Raw genomic sequence first — 24,525 nt, forward strand, 5'->3', positions numbered from 1 at the left:
AGGCATGCCACACAGTTGGTGGGGGAGGAGTCATACAACAAGACCAAGGAAAGGACAACTGGAGGGAGGCGTGGGCTAGATCTACACTACTGCTTTATAGCAGTATTGAAGTGCACTGATGACTGTTGGGGCACACAACACTTTCGATATACCGCTGTTGTACTGTTATTTCCTGCTTTTTATCCAACATTATCCAATATACCGCAACAAATGTCATAGTGTGTCCTACGAAATATAAATGCGTGAGAGGGATGTAGTGTTACCATGATGGGATTGTAGTGATATGACACAATGTGTAGATCTGGCATGGCTGCTTTGTGTGCCAGCATACTATTTAAAGGGACAGCCTAGGTCTTTGGGTTGCACCATGACCATCTATTAAGGCCACACTGTTCTGTTGTATAAAGGGGAAAAAATAGCCATCTCTTCGGGCTTGCTTAACAGGAACTGATGGTTCATTGATGCTGCTACACGGGTTAGACTAGTGCTGTGCCAAAACATTCTCCCACATTTTTTTTTTACCATTCTCATTCAATTTGATAGAAAAGAAATTGCTCTCGAAAAGAAATTCAACGGTGAAGAAATTTCAGAGAAATTCTCACGGGTTGGGTATGAGCTTCTGGTGCTTACATTTCTTATGAGGTGGTTGAGGAGTGTATATGAGAGTCCTGCTTTTCATTGTACAGTTATCTCTCTGGCAGTGTGTAGCCTCCTCAGCTTTCCACACTTAAATTAATGCCCAGAGAACTATATCATGAGGTAATTCCTCCCATGGAGTCCTTTCAGTTCAGGAAGTACAGGCAGTCTGAGAGGCTAGTAGTGATTAGGGATGTGTGAACCCACGTCTGGGTTCTCTGGGTGCCCGCCCAGCTCCTGGCCCTGCTTGCCGGTCTCCAGACTGCGCTCGAGCCCCTCCCATGCTCAGTGAGCAGCCCACACTCATCCCAGCAGCCTTGTCGAGCTCCACGGTTGCCATTTTTTGAAAACTAAAACAAAATGTGCATATTTACACATGCATGAAAATGTGTATGTGCATTTTTGCAAAAATGTGCATTTATGTGTATGCACAAATATGTGCATGTGCAAAATGTACACTTTCGCCTATGCAAATATGCACATTCGCAAAAATTCACATTTTCACGCATATGCAAATATGCATTTTTGTGATCGCCATTTTATTTCTCAAAAATGGCAACTGCGGAGCTCAGCGAGGCCACCAGGGTGAGCACAGGCCATTCTCAGAGCACAGGAAGGTGGCGAGCAGGGGCAAGGGCTTGATGAGTGGGGGTTGGGGGTGCGGGCAGGGGCAGTTCTGCTGGATTCCACTGGAATCAGGTGCCCATGCCATCACTAGAAGTGATTAGGTAAGTTCAAAAACACCACAAAAATACATTATAAAACACCCTGAGAATGAGGCAGAACAATGGAAGCCTCTTTCATGGGGAATGAAAACTTAAAGGAAATTGGAGGACAGAATTTGACTCAGCAGTAGCTTTACCTCTTCCCTAGAGCTAGAACACAGCACAGCACTCTCATACCTGCATTGTGGTGGATGCAAAATGGGGGGGTTAGCCTGCCAACACAGTTGATGCTGTGACAGCATTAACCCCCCCAAACCCCTTATGAAGGAAGGAAGGAAGGAGCAGTGCTACAGTCCCTGCCAATGGTGTGCCTACTTGTAAGAAACTGTTGAGAATTTCTCCTCCCCATGGAGAAATTTGGTGAAATTGCCTCCCTAAATTCTCTGCCCACAAATAGGCTGGAGAATATCAAGAGGCCACTTGTGCACAGCTCTAGATTAGGACCTTCTGCCAGGTGGGATCTAAAACTAGTATGGCAAAGAACATAGGGATAGATGAATCTGTCTATTTCTGGTCTATGACACTTTCACATATTTTTTAGCCATAATTCTGTTCCATTTCTCCATTAATGTGCATTTTTTTTTAAAAAAACAAATTCCTCTCAAAATATGTATTTGCATATGTATTTACATATGAATTTTCTCCTAACATGTATTTAAATGCACATGTTCTCTTAAAATACACACATATGTACTTTCATACGTTTAAATGGCTGAGAACTTGGTTGCAACATTCAGAGAAGTACAAAAGATGGTGGAGGATAAGAAATTTCTGGCCAAGAGGTCATTTCATAAAGGAATTCACAGAGATCAAATTCCTCAAGCATCCTTAGAAGAGGGCTGAGAGAAACTTTGAGGGAAGGAGAAACAATTAATTTGGGGAGTGGCTGGTGAGAAGCAGCCTTAGGAAGCTGCAAAGGGCAAGCTGTTGCTCTTGGGGTGACTGATGCTGTTATTACTGTCTGACTGCAAGCCTGCCTGCCTGCCTGCTTCCACCGATTCCAGTTGTACATTTGCAAATAAAGAGTGTGCTGCAAAAAGAACCATACATCTGCAGCACTCTGTCTTTACAAAGAAACTGATTTTGTATAGCAGCTTCATCTGGAACCTCCTACCATTCTGGGAGGAGGGGAGTGAGAAACAATACATCACTATCTAACCATGTCAATGTGAAGGTTGAGTGGACTCTCATGTTGCAGATGAGCACATGGTGAAGAGATTTCAGATGGCTTTACTGGCCCTCAGTGCTCTTCAGCAACTGATGAGGTGACTGAGGAATTGACTTCGCAGCACATCAGGAGCTGAACAGCACTCTGAGTAAACATCTGCTCTTTGAGGACCTTCACTAAGGCAAAACGTATTAAGGAAAATCAGGGGTGAAGAGTGCTGGTTAGGGTTAGAGCTGTACAGCATCAGCAGCTAGACTGACTTGCGGGCTAATGTAGAGAATAGCACAAGGAAAAGTGATTCAGTTGCTTCACCACCATCACATATATTTACTTGCCTCTGCCCACAGCATATACTCAGACAGGCAGAAACCGAGAAGCCCTGGTTTGTTCTAGCTGCCTTTTGTGGAAGGGGAAGCAGCAAGCAGGAAATATGTGAGCTGCAAAAAGCCTTAGGATTCCTGGCAGGTTCCCCTCCCTCTTGAAGCCTGCTTCAGAAAGCTTGCCTGGGGATAATAATATCCATTGTGAATGATACCAGAAGGGCACATGGCATGCGGTTATGAGTGGGGCAAATAGGGTAGCAATTACCTACTAATGCATAAAGGCAGGGGTGGGCAACTTATGCCCTCCAGATGTTGCTGGACTGCAACTCCTGTCACCCCTCAACATTGTCTATGCTGGCTGGGGATGATGGGAGTTGCAGTCCAATAACATCTGGAGGGCCGCAAGTTGCCCACCCCTCTGTTAAGGAAAAGAAAAGAGGAAGTTGGAGCTTGGAAGGTGAACAATGCCATAAAAGGAACGGGGCCGGCCCTGCTGTGAGGCCGAGTGCGACAGTCACCTCAGGCAGCAGATTCTGGGTGTCAAGGCAGGGCAGCAATTTATTTATTTATTTATTTATTTATTTATTTATTTATTTATGCATTTTTACCACCAGGGAAGAGGAGAGGTGCTTGTGGGGTTTTCTGCCTGAGGTGCTAAAATAACATGGGTACTGTGCACCTTGATTTAAGCTGGGGTGGTGGCGCTGGCTCAGGCAGCAAAATATATGGGGCTGGCCCTTAAAGGGGATGGCTAAACCTGTGTCAAGGGTTCCTTGGAGGCCTCTCTCAGTCTAATCCAGTAGCCAAGTCCAGACACAGACAAAGGATTCTTTTCAAAGCTTTATTCCTCTTTTACAACTTAACAACTCTACCGTTAGCAACTAGATATGAGCATCGGAGTGCCTATGCCCTAAGTTGGAACAGTTGGTCCCCGTTTGAAAGGGAATTACTGGCAGACCCCTGAACTTAAGGACTAGGGAGAGTCCCTCCCCTTTTCCCTTGGATCCTCTGGGCGCAGCCGTTGTTTGCGCGCCCACCAGGCACTACGCCTCCTTTCTGTGCCCTCCATTTGGCGCCGCTCTCTGCGTCGGCGTCGCAAGTCCATCAAGTCTGCTTCCCACGCTCTGTCACTCCTAGGACTGCTATCTAAGCTAGGAATGCTGGTGGGAGGAATCTCCGTCAGCTGTTGGCTCTGGGAAAGAGGAGCGCGCTCCTCTCCCAGGAGCGACTGCTCTTCCTCAGAATCAGAACTACTCTGGGATTCTATGGGCTCAGTGTCCACCCTGACATCCTGGTACGATATGCAAAACTTAGCTTGATTTTCAGCTCCAATACATGTGTCAAGGCTAATAGTGTTACTAACTATGAAATCCAGAAAGATTGACACTTATTGAGTTGCATTCTTAGTCAAAATGTATCTTGTTCATCAGCTGGCAGCAGAGATAGCCAGTGATAATAACTGGCTTTTTGCTCTAATCAACGGCAGCGTAGCACAATCTCTTGAACATCTGTTACGTATTGTTTCCTGGCTTGGAAATTAGTGTTCAGAGGTGTCACGCTTATTTGTTTTGATCTGAAGGGATGGGTATTGTAACCCTTAGTGACGCTTAATTAATACAGTACTACATTCCCTGGGAAATCTATATATGAAAGGGTGGGTTGTAGATGTGAAGTCAGCATCACCAACTTTGGGAAGATTAATGATATTTGTGCCAGATTCTTCCATTCATGCTCTGGCAGATGGGCATACTATGCTGAAATGTTTTTAATTATTATCAGTTATATAGCTATTTGTGAAGTCCAAGTCAGCTTGCTATATAATTTTGTGAGGTACTAAGCATAATTGCAGAGAGATTAGTGATATATCAAATCAAAGCACAGAACATATAATATGCAGAAAAATCCAGATTTTGTCACCTTACTCTCAGAATTAGATACATTCAACAAAAGAAGCACCCTGAAGTAAAGGCAGGATACTGTCTGCTTTGCAACTTAATGATTGGCTTGGCTGTAAGAGATATTGTGCAAATGACTAAAATGAGGTTTCCCTAGCCATTGGCTAAGCTTCAGAGCTGCTATGGAATGTTTAAGAACATTCCACCTGCTCAGAACCAGAAGTTTAAAAAACCTGTCAACACACAAAGCCCAGGGTGAAATCCAACCATATCTATCTGCCAATGGAAGGGACCACATTGGTGGAACAGATGCCCCTTCCATCTGTAGTCCCCCCTTGCACACCCCAAATCTCCTCTGGGGGATTGTAGGACTCTTTGGAGCAGATTGGGTGGGGGCGTAAGGGTTGAAGGAGGGAGGAGGAGAAGGGAAGATCCTTTTGTGTGACCAGACATCCACTTGCATGATGTTGGATAGAATCCCTAGGAACTGAAGGAGCTCTGTCCTGCTGGTAGGAAAGTGTTCAATAGAGAAGGGTTCAGCAGCATTATCAAATGTTAGTCAATTATTATCAATTAACATTATTATCTATTACTTACTGTAATAGGGCACTTCTTTGTCTGCCCCATTTCCAACTCCACTGCATACCATGTATATGTATGATGCTAATACATCTCCCCTTATTAACTATCAGCAGTCACTAGTATTTCTGATCACTCCGCTAGCTATAGGCTCATACATATCCCAAGTGAGAAACTTGTGTTAGAGTGATATTGGAGATGGCCAAATTCCTGTTATGGTTCATTTCCTTACACAGAAACTCTACAGCAACATGGGTACTCTATATTAATGTTTCTATGGTACACAGAAATAGTTCATTAAAATATATCAAAATAGTTTAAAAGCACCACCATGTGGCTAAGTTCAAAATGAACTTGTTTTTAATCCTCATGAAGGTACCGTGAAAATACATAGTATAATATAGCAAGTCTCATCAGCTTGTATGTACACTCCTTAGCACTGATTCTTTTAAATATACATTTATAACATGTTATTTTAGAAATGGGTGATATAAAATTGGCATAATTTTCTGTATACAGAGCAATTTGTATGATGAAAGGATGAGATAAAGTAAAGCTTTATCTCAATTTTTTAACTTAAGAACAGTGATCTGAGGCTATAAATGCATGGTTTTGGGGCTCAGTTTTAAAGAACCCCTAAAGATGAATATATTTCAGACACTGAATTCATCAAGAAAAGGTTACATATTAATACCTACAGTTGCTTATTCGGTCAGTCGCTTCTGACTCTTCATGTCTTCATGGACCAGCCCACGCCAGAGCTTCCTGTCAGCTGTCGCCACCCTCAGCTCCCCCAAGGTCGAGTCCGTCACCTCCAGAATATCATCCATCCATCTTGCCCTTGGTCGGCCCCTCTTCCTTTTGCCTTCCACTTTCCCTAGCATCAGCATCTTCTCCAGGGTATCCTGTCTTGTCATTATGTGGCCAAAGTACTTCAGTTTTGCCTTTAATATCCTTCCCTCAAGTGAGCAGTCTGGCTTTATTTCCTGGAGTATGGACTGGTTTGATCTTCTTGCAGTCCAAGGCACTCTCAGAATTTTCCTCCAGCACCACAGTTCAAAAGCATCTATCTTCCTTCGCTCAGCCTTCCTTATGGTCCAGCTCTCGCAGCCATAGGTTACTACGGGGAAGACCATTGCTTTAACTATGCGGACCTTTGTTGTCAGTGTGATGTCTCTGCTCTTAACTATTTTATCAAGATTTGTCATTGCTCTCCTCCCAAGAAGTCAACATCTTCTGATTTCCTGGCTGCAGTCAGCGTCTGCAGTAATCTTTGCACCTAGAAAGACAGAGTCTGTCACTGCCTCCACGTTTTCTCCCTCTATTTGCCAGTTATCAATCAAGCTGGTTGCCATAATCTTGGTTTTTTTGAGGTTTAACTGCAACCCAGCATTTGCATTTTCTTCTTTCACCTTCATCATCAGGTTCCTCAGCTCCTCCTCGCTTTCAGCCATCAAAGTGTATCATCTGCATATCGGAGATTGTTAATGTTTCTTCCAGCGATTTGAACTCCAGCCTTGGCTTCATCAAGCCCAGCATGTTGCATGATGTGTTCTGCGTACAGGTTGAATAGGTAGGGTGAGAGTATACAACCCTGCCGTACTCCTTTCCCAATCTTAAACCAGTCCGTTGTTCCGTGGTCTGTTCTTACCGTTGCTACTTGGTCGTTATACAGATTCCTCAGGAGGCAGACAAGATGACTTGGTATCCCCATACCACCAAGAACTTGCCACGATTTGTTATGATCCACACAGTCAAAGGCTTTAGAATAGTCAATAAAACAGAAATAGGTGTTTTTCTGAAACTCCCTGGCTTTCTCCAGTATCCAGCGGATATTGGCAATTTGGTCTCTAGTTCCTCTGCCTTTTAAACCCAGCTTGTACATCTGGCAATTCTCGTTCCATGAATTGCTGGAGTCTACCTTGCAAGATCTTGAGCATTACCTTACTGGCATGTGAAATAAGTGCCACTGTTTGATAGTTTGAACATTCTTTGGTGCTTCCCTTTTTTGGTATGGGGATATAAGTTGATCTTTTCCAATCTGTTGGCCATTCTTGTGTTTTCCAAATTTGCTGGCATATGGCATGCATCACCTTGACAGCATCATCTTGCAAGATTTTAAACAGTTCAGCTGGGATACCGTCGTCTCCTGCTGCCTTGTTATTAGCAATGCTTCTTAAGGCCCATTCAACCTCACTCTTCAGGATGTCTGGCTCTAACTCACTGACCACACCGTCAAATCTATCCCCAATATTATTATCCTTCCTATACAGATCTTCCGTATATTCTTACCACCTTTTCTTGATCTCTTCTGCTTCTGTTAGGTCCTTGCCATCTTTGTTTTGGATCATACCCATTTTTGCCTGGAATTTACCTCCGATGTTTCTAATTTTCTGGAAGAGGTCTCTTGTCCTTCCTATTGTATTATCTTCTTCCACTTCTGTGCATTGCTTGTTTAAAAATAATTCCTTATCTCTTCTGGCTAACCTCTGGAATTTTGCATTTAATTGGGCATATCTCCCCCTATCACTGTTGCCTTTTGCTTTCCTTCTTTCTTGGGCTGCTTCCAGTGTCTCAGCAGACAGCCAACTTGCCTTCTTGGTTTTCTTTTTCTTTGGGACGTTTTTTGTCGCCACCTCCTGAACAATGTTGCGAACTTCTGTCCATAGTTCTTCCGGGACCCTATCTACTAAATCTAGTCCCTTAAATCTATTCTTCACCTCCACTGCATATTCATGAGGAATATTAGTGAGCTCATATCTAACTGATCTGTGGGTCTTCCCTATTCTCTTTAGTCTGATTCTGAATTGTGCAGTAAGAAGTTTGTGATCTGAACTACAGTCAGCTCCAGGTCTTGTTTTTACCAACTGCATAGATGTCGGCCACCTTTGGCTACAAAGGATGTAGTCAATCTGATTTCGGTGTCGACCGTCTGGTGAAGTCCATGTATAAAGTCGTCTCTTAGGTTGTTGGAAGAGAGTGTTTGTTATGCACAGTGAGTTGTCTTGGCAAAATTCTATCAGCCTATGTCCTGCTTCATTTTGTTCTCCCGGACCATGCTTGCCTGTAATTCCAGATGTTGTTTGACTTCCCACCTTAGCATTCCAGTCTCCTGTAATGAAAATAACATTTTTTTTGGCATACTATCCAGTAGGTGCTGCAGATTCTCCTAGAACTGATCTGTTTCTGCTTCTTCAGCATCTGTGATTGGGGCGTATATTTGGATCACTGTGATGTTAAATGGCTTACCCTGAATTTGAACTGAGATCATTCTGTCATTTTTTGGATTGTATCCAAGCACTGCTTTAGCCACTTTATTATTAATTATGAAGGCTACTCCATTTCTTCTGCGGTCCTCTTGTCCACAGTAGTAGATCTGGTGGTCATTTGATGTCAAGTGGGCCATTCCAGTCCATTTCAGTTCACTGACACCCAAAATGTCTATATTTAATCTTGACATCTCCCCAATAACCACATCCAATTTGCCCTGGCTCATAGATCTGACATTCCAGGTTCCTATGGTGTGTTGATCTTTAGAACATCGGATTCGCCGTTCACCACCAGCACCATTGGCTGCTAGCCGTCCTTTCGGCTTTGAGCTAGCTGCATCATCACATCTGGGGCTAGTTGAACTTATCCTCTGTTCCTCCCCAGTAGCATTTTGACCATCTTCTGACCTGGGAGTCCCATCTTCCGATGGTATACCGACATATCTTTGGTTGTACTGATCCATTTAGTTTTCATGGCAAGAATACTGGGGTGGGTTGCCGTTTCTTTCCCCAGGGATCGTATTTAGTCTGACCTCTCTGCCAGGACCTTCCTGTCTTGGGTGTCCCTTCATGGTTTAGCTCATGATGTCATTGAGGTGCTCAAGCTCCAGCACCACGACAAGGTAACAATCTCCTTTGCTGAAGAATACCTACAGTAGCACATACTATATATTGCTTGAAGATTTCAGCCCCCAAGCCTATTGTTTTAGCTTCAGGTTTATAACTAATTTTGACTAACAGTTACAATTATTAAATACTCCCAAATTATACCTCTCTCTTATGATCTGGACTGACATTTATGCATAGCAGAGAGTATCAGAATGATAATCAGAAGGTCTGCCATGTGTGTGCATATGGATTTTGCCTCTACCCCTTGGAACATAAGAGAGGCTGGGCCAACTGTATGGTCTCATGCAGAATGGCCAGCAACACTGTTCCCAAGCAGCCAGTGATGTGGCTAGGGATGTCTGTTGCTGGAAAACCCAGTTATTTTTTTGACTTGACAGAGTTTTGAAGTGTATATGGCTCAATTTGGTTTGCAAGCTGAGCTATAGGCTTTCCACCGAACTCCGGGACCCATTTTTTGGGCATTTCTTTTTGCAAGTTGTGCAAATTTCTGAGCAATTTGCACAAATTTCTGAGCAATTTGTTCAACTTACGCAATTTCAGAACCTGCCAAAAATGCTCAAGATGCCCAGAAAATCCGCAAACTGGCCTGACTCACTGCAGATCAAATCAGACACCACAGTGGGAACTGAACCAAAGTCTGGGGGCGAACCTAGGAAAACATGTCAAACTGTACCCCCCAAATGGATTTCTCTGACATCCCTAGGTGCAGCTAGGTAACTTTAGACCCTGGACTTAATGGGTTTATGGGATGGGGGGCGGCTTTAGATGGCCATGTGTATTCCTTCAGTTGTGAAGCACACAACACACATTTCTCTTTGCCCTCCAACCACCATTCCATGTTTTACAACTGCTTCTACATTCCTGATATGTCAGCATAATAACACTGCTAGAATAATAATATCACTGTCTGCCAACTCTGATTTTAAAACATATTGTGTGCACATGCAATTTTGCAGTTTAAAAATACTCTGCACATGTGCAATTTTGCATTTTAAACTCCCTTCAAGCATACACCATCATTACTACACAGGAGTAAAACAGAGTTCGCGTCTACTACCCTGCTCATATGCTAGTCTGTGGGTGATCATCCCCCCCCCCCCGCCCTGCACTTCAGGGCCCTGGACTATGGCTCCAAGGTCCATCCTAGCTGCACCACTGTGGGAAGCAGTTTCCTGTCACAGTGTGGTAATCTGTCCAGCCACCCAATTTAACAACAGTCCGGGCTTAGCTGCTCACCAATGGGCCCAAGTAAGATTCTGTTTTTATTTCCATCCTGAACTGGCTGCAGTAGGGGGAGTTGGGGTTTTGTTTTTGCTTGTTTTTTTTAATTCTGTTTGGGGTTTTGTCCCTGCTGTGATCTAGTATGGATTCAAGAATTGGTTTCATTTGGCCTTAAATCTTTTATTAAATGGGACATGATTAGCAAGTTCAGTGTGGGCAGAAGGAAAGATACAGGGGACATTTCTGAGCATCTTGAGGCATTCCAGTGGTGAAGGGTTGCTTCCCAAATCACCCTCTCACAGTTTACGAGCTTGAGGGCACCTGAGTTAGGGAGCGCATGAGGGGCCCCAAATGCTTGTGGGCCCCAAGACTCTCCAGCTTGAGGGACGCTGATGCCGAGAGGACCTCTTTGGCACATCTTTAAGTTGGATGGGCAATGAAGAGCAAAGAGTTCCTCTTACGTCACTGGTCAATACTTGGAGCCAGGATGGGGTCGCTCACAGTCTCCTAGCCCTCGATAGTCTAAGTCAGTCACCTAGTCCTGAACATCATAGCAAGCATATCCATACTTAGGGATGTTCAGATTTTGTGAAATCTATCCCATGTGTTTCATGGATTGTGCGGTGTCATTTGCTCCTCTGTCCGGTCACAGATGGATTCGATCCCCCTGCCCCCTGTTATGCAGAAAAATATGCAAATAATTCTATAAGAGCGTTTCCAACAATTTATATAATTTACATTAGTGTAACAGTTAGTGTATTGTCCCCCATTCCTTTCAACTTTTTCCTGGGTATATTTACCAGTCTCAACAGAAACTTGTGGGTTTTCCTACAAATAAATTTGAGCAAATTTTGGGAAAGTTAAAAAAAAAAAATCTAAAAGTCCATGGACTCCACGCAGCCCTGCGAAGGCCAGTCCACAGTGGATTCTGCAGGTTGGATTCTTAGAAATCCAAACTCATTTTAGTCCACCTTGAATTTCTCTAGCATCCCTACCTACACTGAGTTAGCTGAGATTGGTTTTAACTAATTAAGAATACTGCACATTTCAGAGATGTAATGAATAAAGTTGTTCCTGATAAGTCAACCCATTTGTTGTGTCTTGGGTTTTTCCTTCTGGGGAGCGGTGGCAAATCTCCATATATGTTCACATCTTGTACAGTTACAGCTTGAACTTTGTACGCAGTCCTACCTTCTGATACCATTTAGGCCACTCCAAGATATTAAAACACTGTAAGTCCGTAACCCGTCAGTGAAGTGCAAACAAGGCCCCTGAAGAACAAAACCTCTGTTTCAAGATGCACCACACCTTTTCTGAGGCTGTGATCTCTTAGGGAGTGAGTGTGCACAAACCTTCAAGCTTTACAGGCAATTAGGCATGCAGTACTGTCCTTCCCCAGCTTTTGAGTCTTATTGATTGGTCAAAACCACAACAGTCATATACATGGTTGGGAAAGCTGTATCAGCTACAATTCTGAATGTATAACACACACCCTAGGATTGCACTCTGTCCAAATATGATTTTCCTTTAGTGATAGCAGCTAGGGATGGATAGACTACCCAGTGCCTGCCCCTCGCAGTGCTCGCCAAACCCCCAGCACATACCCAACACAGGCGAGTGGTGCAGAGCGAGCTGCTGGGCAGTTCACAGGGTGCTTGGCAGTGGCGCGCAGGCATCCTCTTCCTCGCTGAGCGCCATTTGCCACTCAAATGGCTGCTCATTCTTTTCTGTAAGTATCTCTTCTATGCAAATGAGGGCCTTAAAGGGGCAATGTCTGTAACATTACAGGCATTTATGCCTGTAATGTTGCAGACATTGCCCTTTTAAGGCCCCCATTTGTGTAGATGAGATACTTACAGATGAGAATGAGCAACCATTCCAGTGGCAAATGGTGCTCAATGAGAGAGTGGACACCTGTGCACTTGCCCAGCTCAGTGCACGCTGAGCCAGGCAGGCACTGGGGACCATGGACTGGCATTGAGGGCAGGGGGCTTAGCTGGTGATTTCTCGCTGGCCTTTGATCCCCAGTTGGGCCCCTGTGCCATCCCTAATAGCCACTCCAGACATAGTTGCCCTTTCTTGAAGATAATATTAATTAACACACTATTTGCAATAGTGCTCCCTCCCTATTCAAATATGATTCCATATAGAATAGTAATTAAACATGACCTTGGTCTTGATCAGATTCACATTGAATTCATCTTGCTATTCTCCATGCCACATTCTCCCATAATTCACTGAGTATTTATTGCAGCACTCTTTCTGCTCCTGTGACGGTACCCTGTGCACACCACTTAGTAAAACAATTCGCCATTTATGTGCATGCTCCACCCTGCCCATAGATCTAGCTCATAGATTATAGCATTATAGTAAACAAGGCATATTTTCATGCAGTAATCAAAGCTTCAAAAGCAGTATGCCACCATAGAGGCAGCTCCATTCCACATAGGTGATTTATAGTGGCACATCCTTTTTCTTTACTTCTGCATACTTTCTGAGCTGGTTAAAATCCAGTTCTTTGTTTAATCAGCTGGCAAAATGTTCAAAACGGGGGTGAGAATTCGTTTTGGAACAAATGAAAAATGTAACCGAATGTGGCCTATTCAATCCAATATCCATTCATTCTGAAATGAAAAGGGGTGTGTGCATGTACGAGTGTGTGTGTGCGTGTGCATATATATATATATATATATATATATATATATAGAGAGAGAGAGAGAGAGAGAGAGAGAGAGAGACGCACATTTATCCATACCTTTACCTATTCAAGGATGTGGGGGCTTGCCTTTCTCCCATGGCAGCACAGCAGCAGGCTCCTGCAGACTTGTTGACCCAGAATGCCCTGTAGGTTGTGATGTTCTAGACATCCGGGAGCACAATTCCACTTGTAACAAGGTGCACACTCCCTGTGCACCTTTTTTTCAAGCAAAATTGTGGCGGTTTGCAGCAAATTCGGTGATGGGGAGCCAGGCCCCCCCAGAAAAATGCCCGGGGGGCAATATGTTGCCTACTCCTGGTCTAGTCCCCCATTTTATTTATGGCATGACAAATATATTAAACAGTTTACTATAAATGCCATTTTAATCTTTCATACATATATGTATTCTCTACAGCCGCTGCATGGATTTTACACAGATAAATTAGAATGGTTTTATGTAGAATTGTACATAATTCTGTATTAACAACTGCAGCAAAAAGGATCTTCATCCAAACGCTATTTCACCATGAAAACTGCTGAAACCACAACACATTTTGTCATGCGTTTAGAACAGGAATGTATTGTGTATGTCTTCAGTTTTGTTAACCTTGCCACTTCCCTCCACCAAAAATGATTTTAAAATCACACATTAAATACACCTACCCCTGCAACCATTTTTTTACATCAGAAAAACAACCACTATTGTAGAAACATTGACTTTTTGGAAATTGCCCACTCTTTTTATATAATTGAAAAATTCTACCAATGATAGTTGATGCTCTGTGGTTTGACTAATTTATAAACAATCACTTCTGTACAGAGTGAATGCCCCATGGCTAAAAATTCCAGTGTCCTTCTAGAGTAGACTCATACCTCCAATTTTTCACTTGGAGGAACAGAGGATACATTGTAATAATGTGTAATATTTAAATATTCAATTTCTTGTTTTAAGTTGGGAGACTTTTTTATTTCTGCAATTTTTAGAGATTAAAAAAAAAAACATTTTACACTCATTTGCTCTGCTGCAAATTATATCTGAAGGTCAGTATCAAGAGATCTGGATGAGCAACTGGTTCCCACCACACCGTCCCCACGCCCCAATTCCGCAGTGTTTGAGGAGCCCAGAGCTGCTTATAGTTTGCAGTGTACTCAACTGCAAAGACAGCACATCATTTCCCACAATCATTCTGGGAAAATCCATTAACACTGTCCTGAATAAGAAACAAATAAATGTTTTAAAGTGATTTTTAGAAATTGGGGCAGGGGGATTCATGATCAACCCAGAATTTTGTTACTGTACATTTCATTTTAGACAGATCAATCCAACTTCACTCCAATATGAAAAAACTTTTATCTAGTAAGAAGTGCCATTTACAGCATCTCAAGAAGAAATATTGCATGTTTCTTGAGCTGTGGTGCCATCAAGTGGCCAGCTTGATTCAGCAACCCTTAAATGTATTTTCTGAAACAGCTCAAATATAAAATAACTATGGGTCAAACTGTCAGCATGCAGCCTGACCATAACCCTAAGGGGACCTCATCTGAGGAAGAGGAATGGGATCCTGTAGAGACCCTTTGGGGAAGAGGACTCATATAGACTCACTATATGAGGAACACCTTCTAGCAAACAATTCAACATTTGGGAAGAAACATATGCATAGACCCTGTTCACATGAGCTCTCCAAATGCTTTGAATCCCTTTCTTTTCTTTATGAGCTTCAGGTTTCTTTTCATCGGCTTGCCATGGGGTGCTATTCCATCTCAACCAGAATCTGTGGTCTGACACAGCTCAGCTAAATACAAGAATCACCAGGCACCAGCCCTTGGGCTCCTGGAACTCCAGATACTAGTCCCTCGAGACCCAGCCGTGTCCCTGCTACTCCTTGTTGCACCTTGCTGCTTCTTCAGCTTGGTTTCGGTGTCCAGATGCTGGGAGACTTCTTCTAAGGAAGAAATCTCCAAGTCACTGTCTTCCTGTTCAACAAACTACAGCGGAGGGGAAGAGAGAAGAGAGGAGAGCAAGTTGCAGAAGGCATGCAAAGATAGACTGAACACTGGGGTGCTTGAGGCATTCGATCTTTGTGGATTTCAAGACAAATTGACCTGACCTGCACTTGTATAAATCATAATGTAGTTAAGCTTCTGATTTCACACTTCTCCCAATTTTGTGATTCTGTTCTCAACTCAGAAAAAGAGTACCAACAGAAATGCATATTTTACAATCAAATATGTCTAGAAATACATACATTTAGAAATTAGCATTTTATAAGAAAATACAATCAAAGTATTCATTTAAATACAAATCTTCATGCTGATATTTTCTTTCCTTTTTTAAAAAAAATAAAAAAATCACACATTCATGTGCAAATGGGATAGAATGGACTTATGACATGTGAAAGTGACATTAACTGGAAATAGCTTGACCCACCCTTCTTTACCTACACTATATAAGCTCTGCGACAGGTGAATGGCTTGTTACTTGCTCCTTAAAAATCTTTCTAAAACAATAAAATATGACACATCACTTCCCTGGTTTGGAGCTGTGGATTGAAGTGTCCTAATTTATGCTCAATATCGAAATTGCTGGAAATGCTACCTATACGTACCCATTGATCACCATAGAGCTGGGATATGGAATTCACTAGTACAGAATGTAGTGATGGCCACCAATTTGGATGGCATTAAAAGGGAGTTAGACAAATTCCTGGAGGAAGAGGCTATCAATGGCTACTATACTTGATGGTTATGTGCTATCTCCAGTATCAGAATCAGTGTGCCTATATGCACCAGTTTCTGGGGAACATGGGCAGGAGGGTGCTGTTGCACTTGTGTCCTGCTTGTGGGTTCCCAGTCGAGAGCTGGTTGGCCACTGTGTAAACAGAATGCTGGACTAGATGGACCCTTGGTCTGATCCAGCATGGCTCTTCTATGTTCTTCTATGTTCTTGTGATATGGATGCCAGCTATTTTATATCAAAGTGGTTTTCAAAAGGCTGGGCACTTTGCTCAATTGAAATGAAGAGGAGCTATTTAAGGGCATCCATTTACTTCGTCACATAGCACGTCGTTAAACTATTGAATTCACTATCACAAGATGTAATTATTATGGCCACCAACTTGGTCACCATAATCCCCACCAACCAAGGGGATTAGACAGATTCATAGAGGATAAGGATATCAATGGCTACTAGTCATGATGGCCATATATTACCTTCAGTATCAGGGGCAATTTGCCTCTGAATACACATTGCAGGAGAACTTGGGGAGCCAGAGAGAGCTCTTGTGCTTATATCCTGCTTGTGGGCTTCCAAGGGGGATCTGGTTGGCTACTATGGGAATAGAATGCTGGACTAGATAGCCCTTCAGTCTGATCCAGCACAGCTGTCCATATGTTCATATATTCATTTACATGGGTCTTGTGCAGGACAACTTCCTGGTGGATTGTGCTCTGTGAGTTTAATCTCTGACCACTGGCAGAATTTGGCCAATGTATTATGCACAGTATAATGGCATTTGTTAAATTAAAAATAACGAATATACAGAAGGTTAAAATGGGTCCCAGCAAAATGTTAAGCTCTTCTTTTAAATTGCCTGCAGCCTACTGTTGCTTTGAAATACTGGCTATGATGAAGTCATGCTCTTTGTCAAAACATTGTATACTAAGTCTACAAGCCTAAACACATTTACTAGGGAGTAAGCCCCATAGAACACAGTTGGATTTACTTCTGAGTAAACATGTATAGGATTGTGCTCTTAGTAAACAGTACATATGCATTTGTGTGTTTTAGGGATTATCCTTAAGAAACAAAAAATACTGTCAATTGTTTGGTTTTTTGACCCAATGCATGTTGCAAAATACCTGAAGTTTTTTAGTTGAGTGGCTGGGTGTAGGAGTTTTTTTGGTTTGGATGGAAAATAGCTTCACTCCACCAGGAGGCTTTCTTCTAGGAGCACCCAGAGTCCTCTCCAGATTTTTAGCCATTGACTGCACCAGTGTTTCTACATGAAGCATGGAATCAGTTGAGATCAGAATCTGGACAGCACAGTCAACAACAAACTTGTTTATTATAATAAGTGACTTCTTAAAGGGTCATTTCTGATTTAAGAAACCCAAAGTGCTAATGAAAGCTGTCAGAATGACAAAACTAAGAAACAGGCTGTTGGGTTTTGACCAGAAAGCTAGACCAGTGACGTCTATGGTAGTAAGCATCTAACCTATTAATCCTCCCCACTGTGTGGCAAGAAATTTAATGTCCAGTGTTAGCACACCAGTGATGCATCCTCATAGGACACAGATTGCTGGCATACTAACACTGCCCTTGAATGGGCTGGAGCACATGGTAAACACCTTTTAAATGCAATGGCAGCTGTGTGGAACATCTACACTGGTAAGTGCTCTCTAGGCAACACTGTCACATTTTAACTAGAGATGCTTGAGGAATTTAATCTTTGCAAATTCCTGTATAAAATGTCCTGATTTGCACTTCTCAAACCAGCGCAGAAACTATGTATTTAAATGCGTATTAAAATATGGATTTAAATGCATATTAAAATACACATTTTGAGATGATTTTTTTTGAAAACTTGCAGATCAGTGCAGGAACAGAATGGAATGGAATTAGGAGCAAAAACATGTGAAACAGACACAGCTCAGAAACAGACAAATTTGCCCATTCTGTAATTTTAGGCAGGCCTTTTTCATTGCTGGTGGCAGTAAGCAAAGAGGTAACCATCAGCTATTGCAACAGAAGCAGCAGGTATGAGAGGGTAAATTGGATGGGGTTAAAGAAATCTTGAATAAGGGAAAGGGAAGGGAAGAATGGCTGAGGGTCAGTCAAGATAAGTGAGGATTTAATTAAGCTGAATCAAATTACAGTTGTGTAGCTTAGAGTGCTAGCAGGCCAGTGCTCTAGGGCAGCATTCCCCAAACTGGCACTCTCCAGATGTTTTGGATAACAACTTTCTTCAGACCCAGCCAGCATGACCAGTGGTCAGGAGTTCTGGGAGTTGTGGTCCAAGACATCTACAAGGCACCAGGTTGGAGAAGGCTGCCCTAGGAGAAAAGGAAATAGATCTACAGTTCACATAGCAGAAGTCCATGCTTGTCCTGGATTAATGGGATATGCACGGCTCACATGCCTAAGCATTCAGTCTTGTCCTAGACATGGGAAGCAGTAGCATCTCATGCATGTTGGAACCTGCTGACCAAGCACACATTCTGAGAGGGCAACCAATTAATTTCACAAAGTTACTGCTAGGGATGTGTGATGCTGGGAATTCCATTCTGTTTAAGCCTGATGGGATTTCACAGTGTTTCCATTCCAATAAGTGGTGATAGACTGTAGTGGTTCCCCCCGCCCCCAATTCTGGAAATGTCTGCATTTTTTTTTGCAAATTTGGTGGTGGTGGTGGGTTAAATTTGCACAAATGGGATGGGTTGTTTTCCCCCCAGTCTTTAAATTTGAACAAATGAGTCACATTTTTTAATGCATTGGTTGTCTTTTGCAAGTCCTCCTTGGAGATGTGTTGAAAGGAGGGAGGACACTGCCAAGTGGTGCCAGTTCAAGCTGTAATAGCCAGAAGAATTGGCTCAGTCTTCTCCCAAAAGAGGGTCTATGACCCCCCTGGCAAAGGCGAAGTACAGGCTGAAGGGGCAGGATTGCAGCTCGAGATCGATAGGCATATGGTCAAGGAACACCTAATTACTTTGAATGAGTTCAAATCTCCAGGGCCAGATGAACTGCATCCTCGAGTAATAAAGGAACTGGCAGAACTGCTCAGAACCGCTGTCTATTCTCTTTGAGAAATCATGGAGGATGGGGAAGTGCCAGATGACTGGAGGAGGGCCAACGTTGTCCCTATCTTCAAAAAGGGTAAAAAGGAGGAACCTGGGAACTACAGACCAGTCAGTCTGACATCAATCCCTGGGAAAATTTTGGAGCAGATGATAAAGCAATCCATCTGGAAGCACCTTGACAACAATGCTGTGATTACTCGAAGCCATCATGGATTTGTCAAAAACAAGTCCTGCCAGACAAATCTGATCTCATTTTTTGATCAAGTAACCTCCCTTGTAGACTGTGGGAATGCTGTAGACATCATATACCTCGACTTCATCAAAGCTTTCGACAAAGTGCCCCATGATATCCTGATCAGCAAACTAGCTCAAAGTGGGCTAGATGAAACAACGATCTGGTGGATCCACAGGTGGCTACAGAATCGGACTCAAAGAGTGCTTATCAATGGGACCTTCTCAAACTGGGGAGAGGTAATGAGTGGGCTACCGCAGGGCTCAGTCCTAGGCCCAGTGCTCTTCAACATTTTGATTAATGACTTGGAGGAGGAGGTGCAGGGAATGCTGATCAAATTTGCAGATGACACAAAATTGGGCGGGATAGCTAATACTTTGGAAGACAGAAACAAAATTCAAAGTGATCTGGATAGACTGGAGCGCTGGGCAGAAAACAAGAGAATGACATTTAATAGGGATAAATGCCAAGTTCTGCACCTAGGAAAAAGAAACCAAATGCACAGTTACAAGATGGGGGATACGTGGCTCAACCACACTACAAGCGAGAAGGATCTTGGAATTGTTGTCGATCACAAGCTGAATATGAGCCAACAATGTGATGTGGCTGCAAAAAAGGCAAATGCTATTTTGGGCTGCATTCACAGAAGCATCGCTTCCAAATCCCGGGAAGTACTAGTTCCCCTCTACTCAGCACTGGTTAGGCCTCATCTGGAGTACTGTGTCCAGTTCTGGGCACCACACTTTAAGAAGGATGCAGACAAACTGGAGAGAGTTCAGAGGAGGGCAACAAAGATGATAAGGGGACTGGAAACAAAGCCCTATGAAGAGAGACTGAAAGAACTGGGCATGTTTAGCCTTGAGAAGAGAAGACTGAGGGGAGATATGATAGCGCTCTTCAAGTACTTGAAAGGTTGTCACAGAGAAGAAGGCCAGGATCTCTTCTTGATCATCCCAGAGTGCAGGACACGGAATAATGGGCTCAAGTTACAGGAAGCCAGATTCCAGGTGAACATCAGGAAAAACTTCCTGACTGTAAGAGCAATACGACAATGGAACCAATTACCTGGGGAGGTGGTGGGCTCTCCCACGCTGGAGGCCTTCAAGACGAGGCTGGATAGCCATTTGTCAGGGATGCTCTGACTTGGATTCCTGCATTGAGCAGGGGGTTGGACTCGATGGCCTTGTAGGCCCCTTCCAACCCCACTATTCTATGATTCTATGATAAGATAACACTGCCAAGGAGGAGATACTGAGCCCCCTTTTGCCTCCATGTTACTGCTCTACTTGAAATTTGCAGTCTCCCCCTCCCCACACACACACACATATTACTGCTTTGCCATGATATTTATGTATGTTTAGCAATCTCGCTCATTGCTGTAAGGAGGTGCTTTGAGTGGGTGGGCTTGTAACATGAAACAGCTTTCCTTTAAATAAAAAGGTGCTTGCTAGCAAGGCATGCCCGGAAGTGGAGGATGAAACTGACAAGTTCTTTGACAAGTACAGGCTGCTGGGCTAAACCAAGTAGTGTGTGGAGAGGATGAAACTGACAAGGATTTTTGCGAATAGCATAAAAATAGGTGGACTTGTGAAAGACCACGAATAATTTTTTAAATTTTTTTTTAACCCCATTTGTGCAAATTTAAAGACCCCCCAAACCCCACGATCCCAATCATTGCACAAATTGCCATCACTATTAAAAATAAATAAATCTGAAAACTGTGTATTTTATTGACTTGCTACAGATTGAGTTGACGCCAGCAGGGGGAAATGGAACGAAATCTGCCAGGGCCAAACTAGTACAATCCACTGAGATTTCACCCCCAAAATGGAATTCTCATACATTCCTAGTTACTGTATGCCATGCACTCAAATGAAATTCCCTATGCTGCTATTTCAGCCCAGAGAACCCAGAATATACCGAAGCCTGACTATGCAAGGACAACCCTCCCTGCTCCCATTCAAGACAAGCAAAAGAACTAAATAACATGTGAACATTCACATCCTTTCCTGAACTTGTTGAAGCCTCCCTTGAGAGTTACCTTTAGTCACTTGGCCTATAGAAAGCTATTATTATTCACCTGAATGAGTTGTTGCTGTAGCTGAAAGAACCATTCCTGAACTGCCTTTCTCCTCAGGAGAATCTGTGTCAGATGAATCCCACTCACTCTCTTCAATCTGTGCTACTCTGGGAGAGTCTGGTTCTCTCTTGAGGGGTGTGAGCTTTGGAGAGGTAAAGCTTGGTTCTTTCTCAGACTCTTCTTCAGAGCTGAAAGGTGAAGTGCTGAGGGAGAGAAACATAACAGAGGGAAACACTGAGAAATAAATATTCTTGACTAGGCTTCTATACAGGGATTTGGATCCACGTGTCAGTTAGGGCATTTTGAGGGATTGTCAAAATCTCGAGAGCTTTGCAAAACGTGCCCAACTAGCAAGGTTGGAGGGAAATGGCTATCTTTAGGGCAGGGAGGCAAGCTGTTATTGCTGCTGCTGCTGCTGCTGTTGTTATTTTAGAGTTGTACCTGCTTTTCTTTATAAAATGAACTCAAAGCAGCTTACAAAAAAGTTTAAACAATAAAACCAAGAGCAGGATAAGACAATTCAGCATGAAAACAAGGAGGCAGATCTTTAACTCAGAACTTTTAGTACAGAACTCACCTGGGGTGATGGACAGCAGAGTGTTGAGGGGAAGTTGGACTGCTCCTGGCTTGCTTTGGAGAAGGTAACCTGGGAGTCTCCATCAAACTAGCCATGGAGCTAACTTTGCTCCGTGGAGCTGGTTGGGGCACCTCTGAGGCATAAGGCTGTAATTCAACTTGTTGCTTCCTGTGCTTAGAAGATGCAACCTGGATTGGAGAGGGTAGGGTCATTTGGTTTTTACCTGAAAGGGAAGATTGGAAACGTATGGAGGAAAACACGTTGGCCAGTATCTGACCTGTTATTAAACAACCTGTAGATCACTCTTCATTCTGGAGAGAGATACCCTCACTTTGAAGTAGAATGTTAAAACAGGATGTTACCATGTACAATGGCACATGTTCATATACAAACAGTCTAATTGATCGCAAACATATTCAAGCCTTTGTAATAAATGCAAAGAAACCTTCATGTGTGAGATAAAGGGCACAATCCTGTTCAGATAGGCGGCAGCCTCTGAACTTGGAGGCAACTGCCTATCCAATGCAGGGCAGGAGAAACATGGAGGGGATTGTTCCCTCCATGCTTCTCCCGCCTTGCATGTTTGGCTAGACAGCCAACTGTGGCTGTCTAGCCGTGGGAGGATGGAGCGGGGGAGAAGGCTGCTGTACGACATATTGGATGTGTCGAACAGGCATTTCCGCCCTCCCTGCCCTGGAACGCCCCCCCAGAATATCCCCAGAATGCCCCTTTTTGGCCACTCTGCACTCCTCTTGCAAGCATGGAGGACAGGGCCATTCTGCACTGCCTCTGAGGCAGCACGGAGGTGTGGGGAGGTCATTTCTCTGGGAATTGACCTCAGAGAGTGGGCTCCAAGGTTGGTTTCCGGAAAACCAGATATCCTATGGCCATCTAGTCACTGTCTGGTGGCCATAGGATTGCTCCCTCCATTGTTTTGTCATTTTGTAAATTTGTTACTGAGGCTTTACAAGTAGCTGAGGAAAGAAGGGAAGCGAAAAGCAAGGGAGAAAGGGGAAGATATATCCAACTGAATGCAGAGTTCCAGAGAATAGCAAGGAGAGACAAGAAGGCCTTCTTAAATGAACAATGCAAAGAAATCGAGGAAAACAACAGAATGGGAAAGACTAGAGATCTCTTCAAGAAAATTGGAGATCTCAAGGGAACGTTTTGTGCAAAGACGGGCATGATAGAGGACAAAGAAGGCAGGGACCTAACAGATGCAGATGAGATTAAGAAGAGGTGGAAAGAATACACAGAAGAACTCTACAGGAAAGATCTTAATGTCCCTGATAGCCATGATAGTGCGGTCACTGAACTTGAGCCGGACATCCTCGAGAGTGAAGTCAAGTGGGCCTTAGGAAGCATTACTAACAACAAAGCTAGCGGAGATGACAGTCTTCCAGCTGAGCTATTTAAAATCCTAAAAGATGATGCTGTTAAAGTGCTGCATTCAATATGCCAACAAATTTGGAACACTCAACAATGGCCGCAAGACTGGAAAAGGTCAGTTTACATTCCAATTCCAAAGAAGGGCAACGCCAAAGAGTGTTCAAACTACCGCACCATTGCGCTCATTTCACATGCCAGCAAGGTGATGCTCAAAATCCTACAAGCTAGGCTTCAGCAGTATGCGAACCGAGAACTACCGGAAGTACAAGCTGGGTTTCGAAGAGGCAGAGGAACGAGAGATCAAATCGCCAACATTCGCTGGATCATGGAGAAAGCAAGAGAATTCCAGAAAAAGTCTATTTCTGCTTCATTGACTACGCTAAAGCCTTTGATTGTGTGGATCACGACAAACTGTGGCAAATTCTGAAAGTGATGGGAGTACCAGACCACCTTACCTGTCTCCTGAGAAACCTGTACGAGGGTCAAGAAGCAACAGTAAGAACCAGACATGGAACAACCGAGTGGTTCAAAATTGGGAAAGGAGTACGACAAGGCTGCATATTGTCACCCTGCTTATTTAACTTATATGCAGAGTACATCATGAGAAATGCCGGGTTGGATGAATCACAGGTCGGAATTAAGATTGCTGGGAGAATTATCAACAACCTCCGATACGCAGACAATACCACCCTAATGGCAGAAAGCGAAGAGGATCTCAAGAGCCTCTTGTTGAGGGTGAAAGAGGAGAGTGCAAAAGCTGGTTTGAAACTCAACATTAAAAAAACAAAAATCATGGCATCTGGCCCTATCACTTCCTGGCATATAGAAGGGGAAGAAATGGAAGCAGTGACAGATTTTACTTTCTTGGGCTCCAAGATCACCGCAGACGGTGACCCACAGGTACTTAAGGCGGGGCTGCCAGAGGCTGCTCGGGAAGGAGCCTGGGGAAGGAGGACCAGCCAGCAGCTGCACCAGGTGGATCCTGAGCCTGAGCCTGCTTCTGCCCCCGCCCACAGGTACTTAAGGCGGGGCTGCCAGAGGCTGCTCGGGAAGCAGCCTGGGGAAGGAGGACCAGCCAGCAGCTGCACCAGGTGGATCCTGAGCCTGAGCCTGCTTCTGCCCCCGCCCACAGGTACTTAAGGCGGGGCTGCCAGAGGCAGCGCCTCGGCGTCGCGCCAAGTGCGACGCTAAGTGCGCACTTAGCGTCGCACTTGGAGTCGCGTAGGACCTGAAGATCTACCCACCTGCCTCTCCAGAGACACCAGCAGCCACAACACCAGCAGCAAATAGCAGCAGCAGCAGAGGGC

At 43.7% G+C, this 24,525-nt stretch overlaps 1 protein-coding gene across 1 annotated transcript in view; it reads right to left on the bottom strand.

Annotated features, from left to right (window-relative positions):
- Positions 1 to 13,451: 13,451 nt before the first annotated feature.
- Positions 13,452 to 24,525, bottom strand: part of DZIP1L (DAZ interacting zinc finger protein 1 like) — a 48,677-nt gene continuing 37,603 nt past the window's right edge. Inside the window, exons 13-16 of the mRNA XM_084842009.1 lie at positions 21,830 to 22,052; positions 21,253 to 21,455; positions 17,003 to 17,142; positions 13,452 to 15,130 (exon numbers count right to left, since the gene is read on the bottom strand). Of these exons, the coding sequence (XP_084698135.1) occupies positions 14,951 to 15,130; positions 17,003 to 17,142; positions 21,253 to 21,455; positions 21,830 to 22,052 (746 nt within the window). The 3' untranslated portion in view covers positions 13,452 to 14,950. The remainder of the gene's footprint in view (positions 15,131 to 17,002; positions 17,143 to 21,252; positions 21,456 to 21,829; positions 22,053 to 24,525) is intronic.

This window comes from Heloderma suspectum, chromosome 3, assembly GCF_057233095.1.
Source record: "Heloderma suspectum isolate Gila_16-S chromosome 3, 16-S_ref, whole genome shotgun sequence".
NCBI classification, from domain to species: domain Eukaryota; kingdom Metazoa; phylum Chordata; class Lepidosauria; order Squamata; family Helodermatidae; genus Heloderma; species Heloderma suspectum.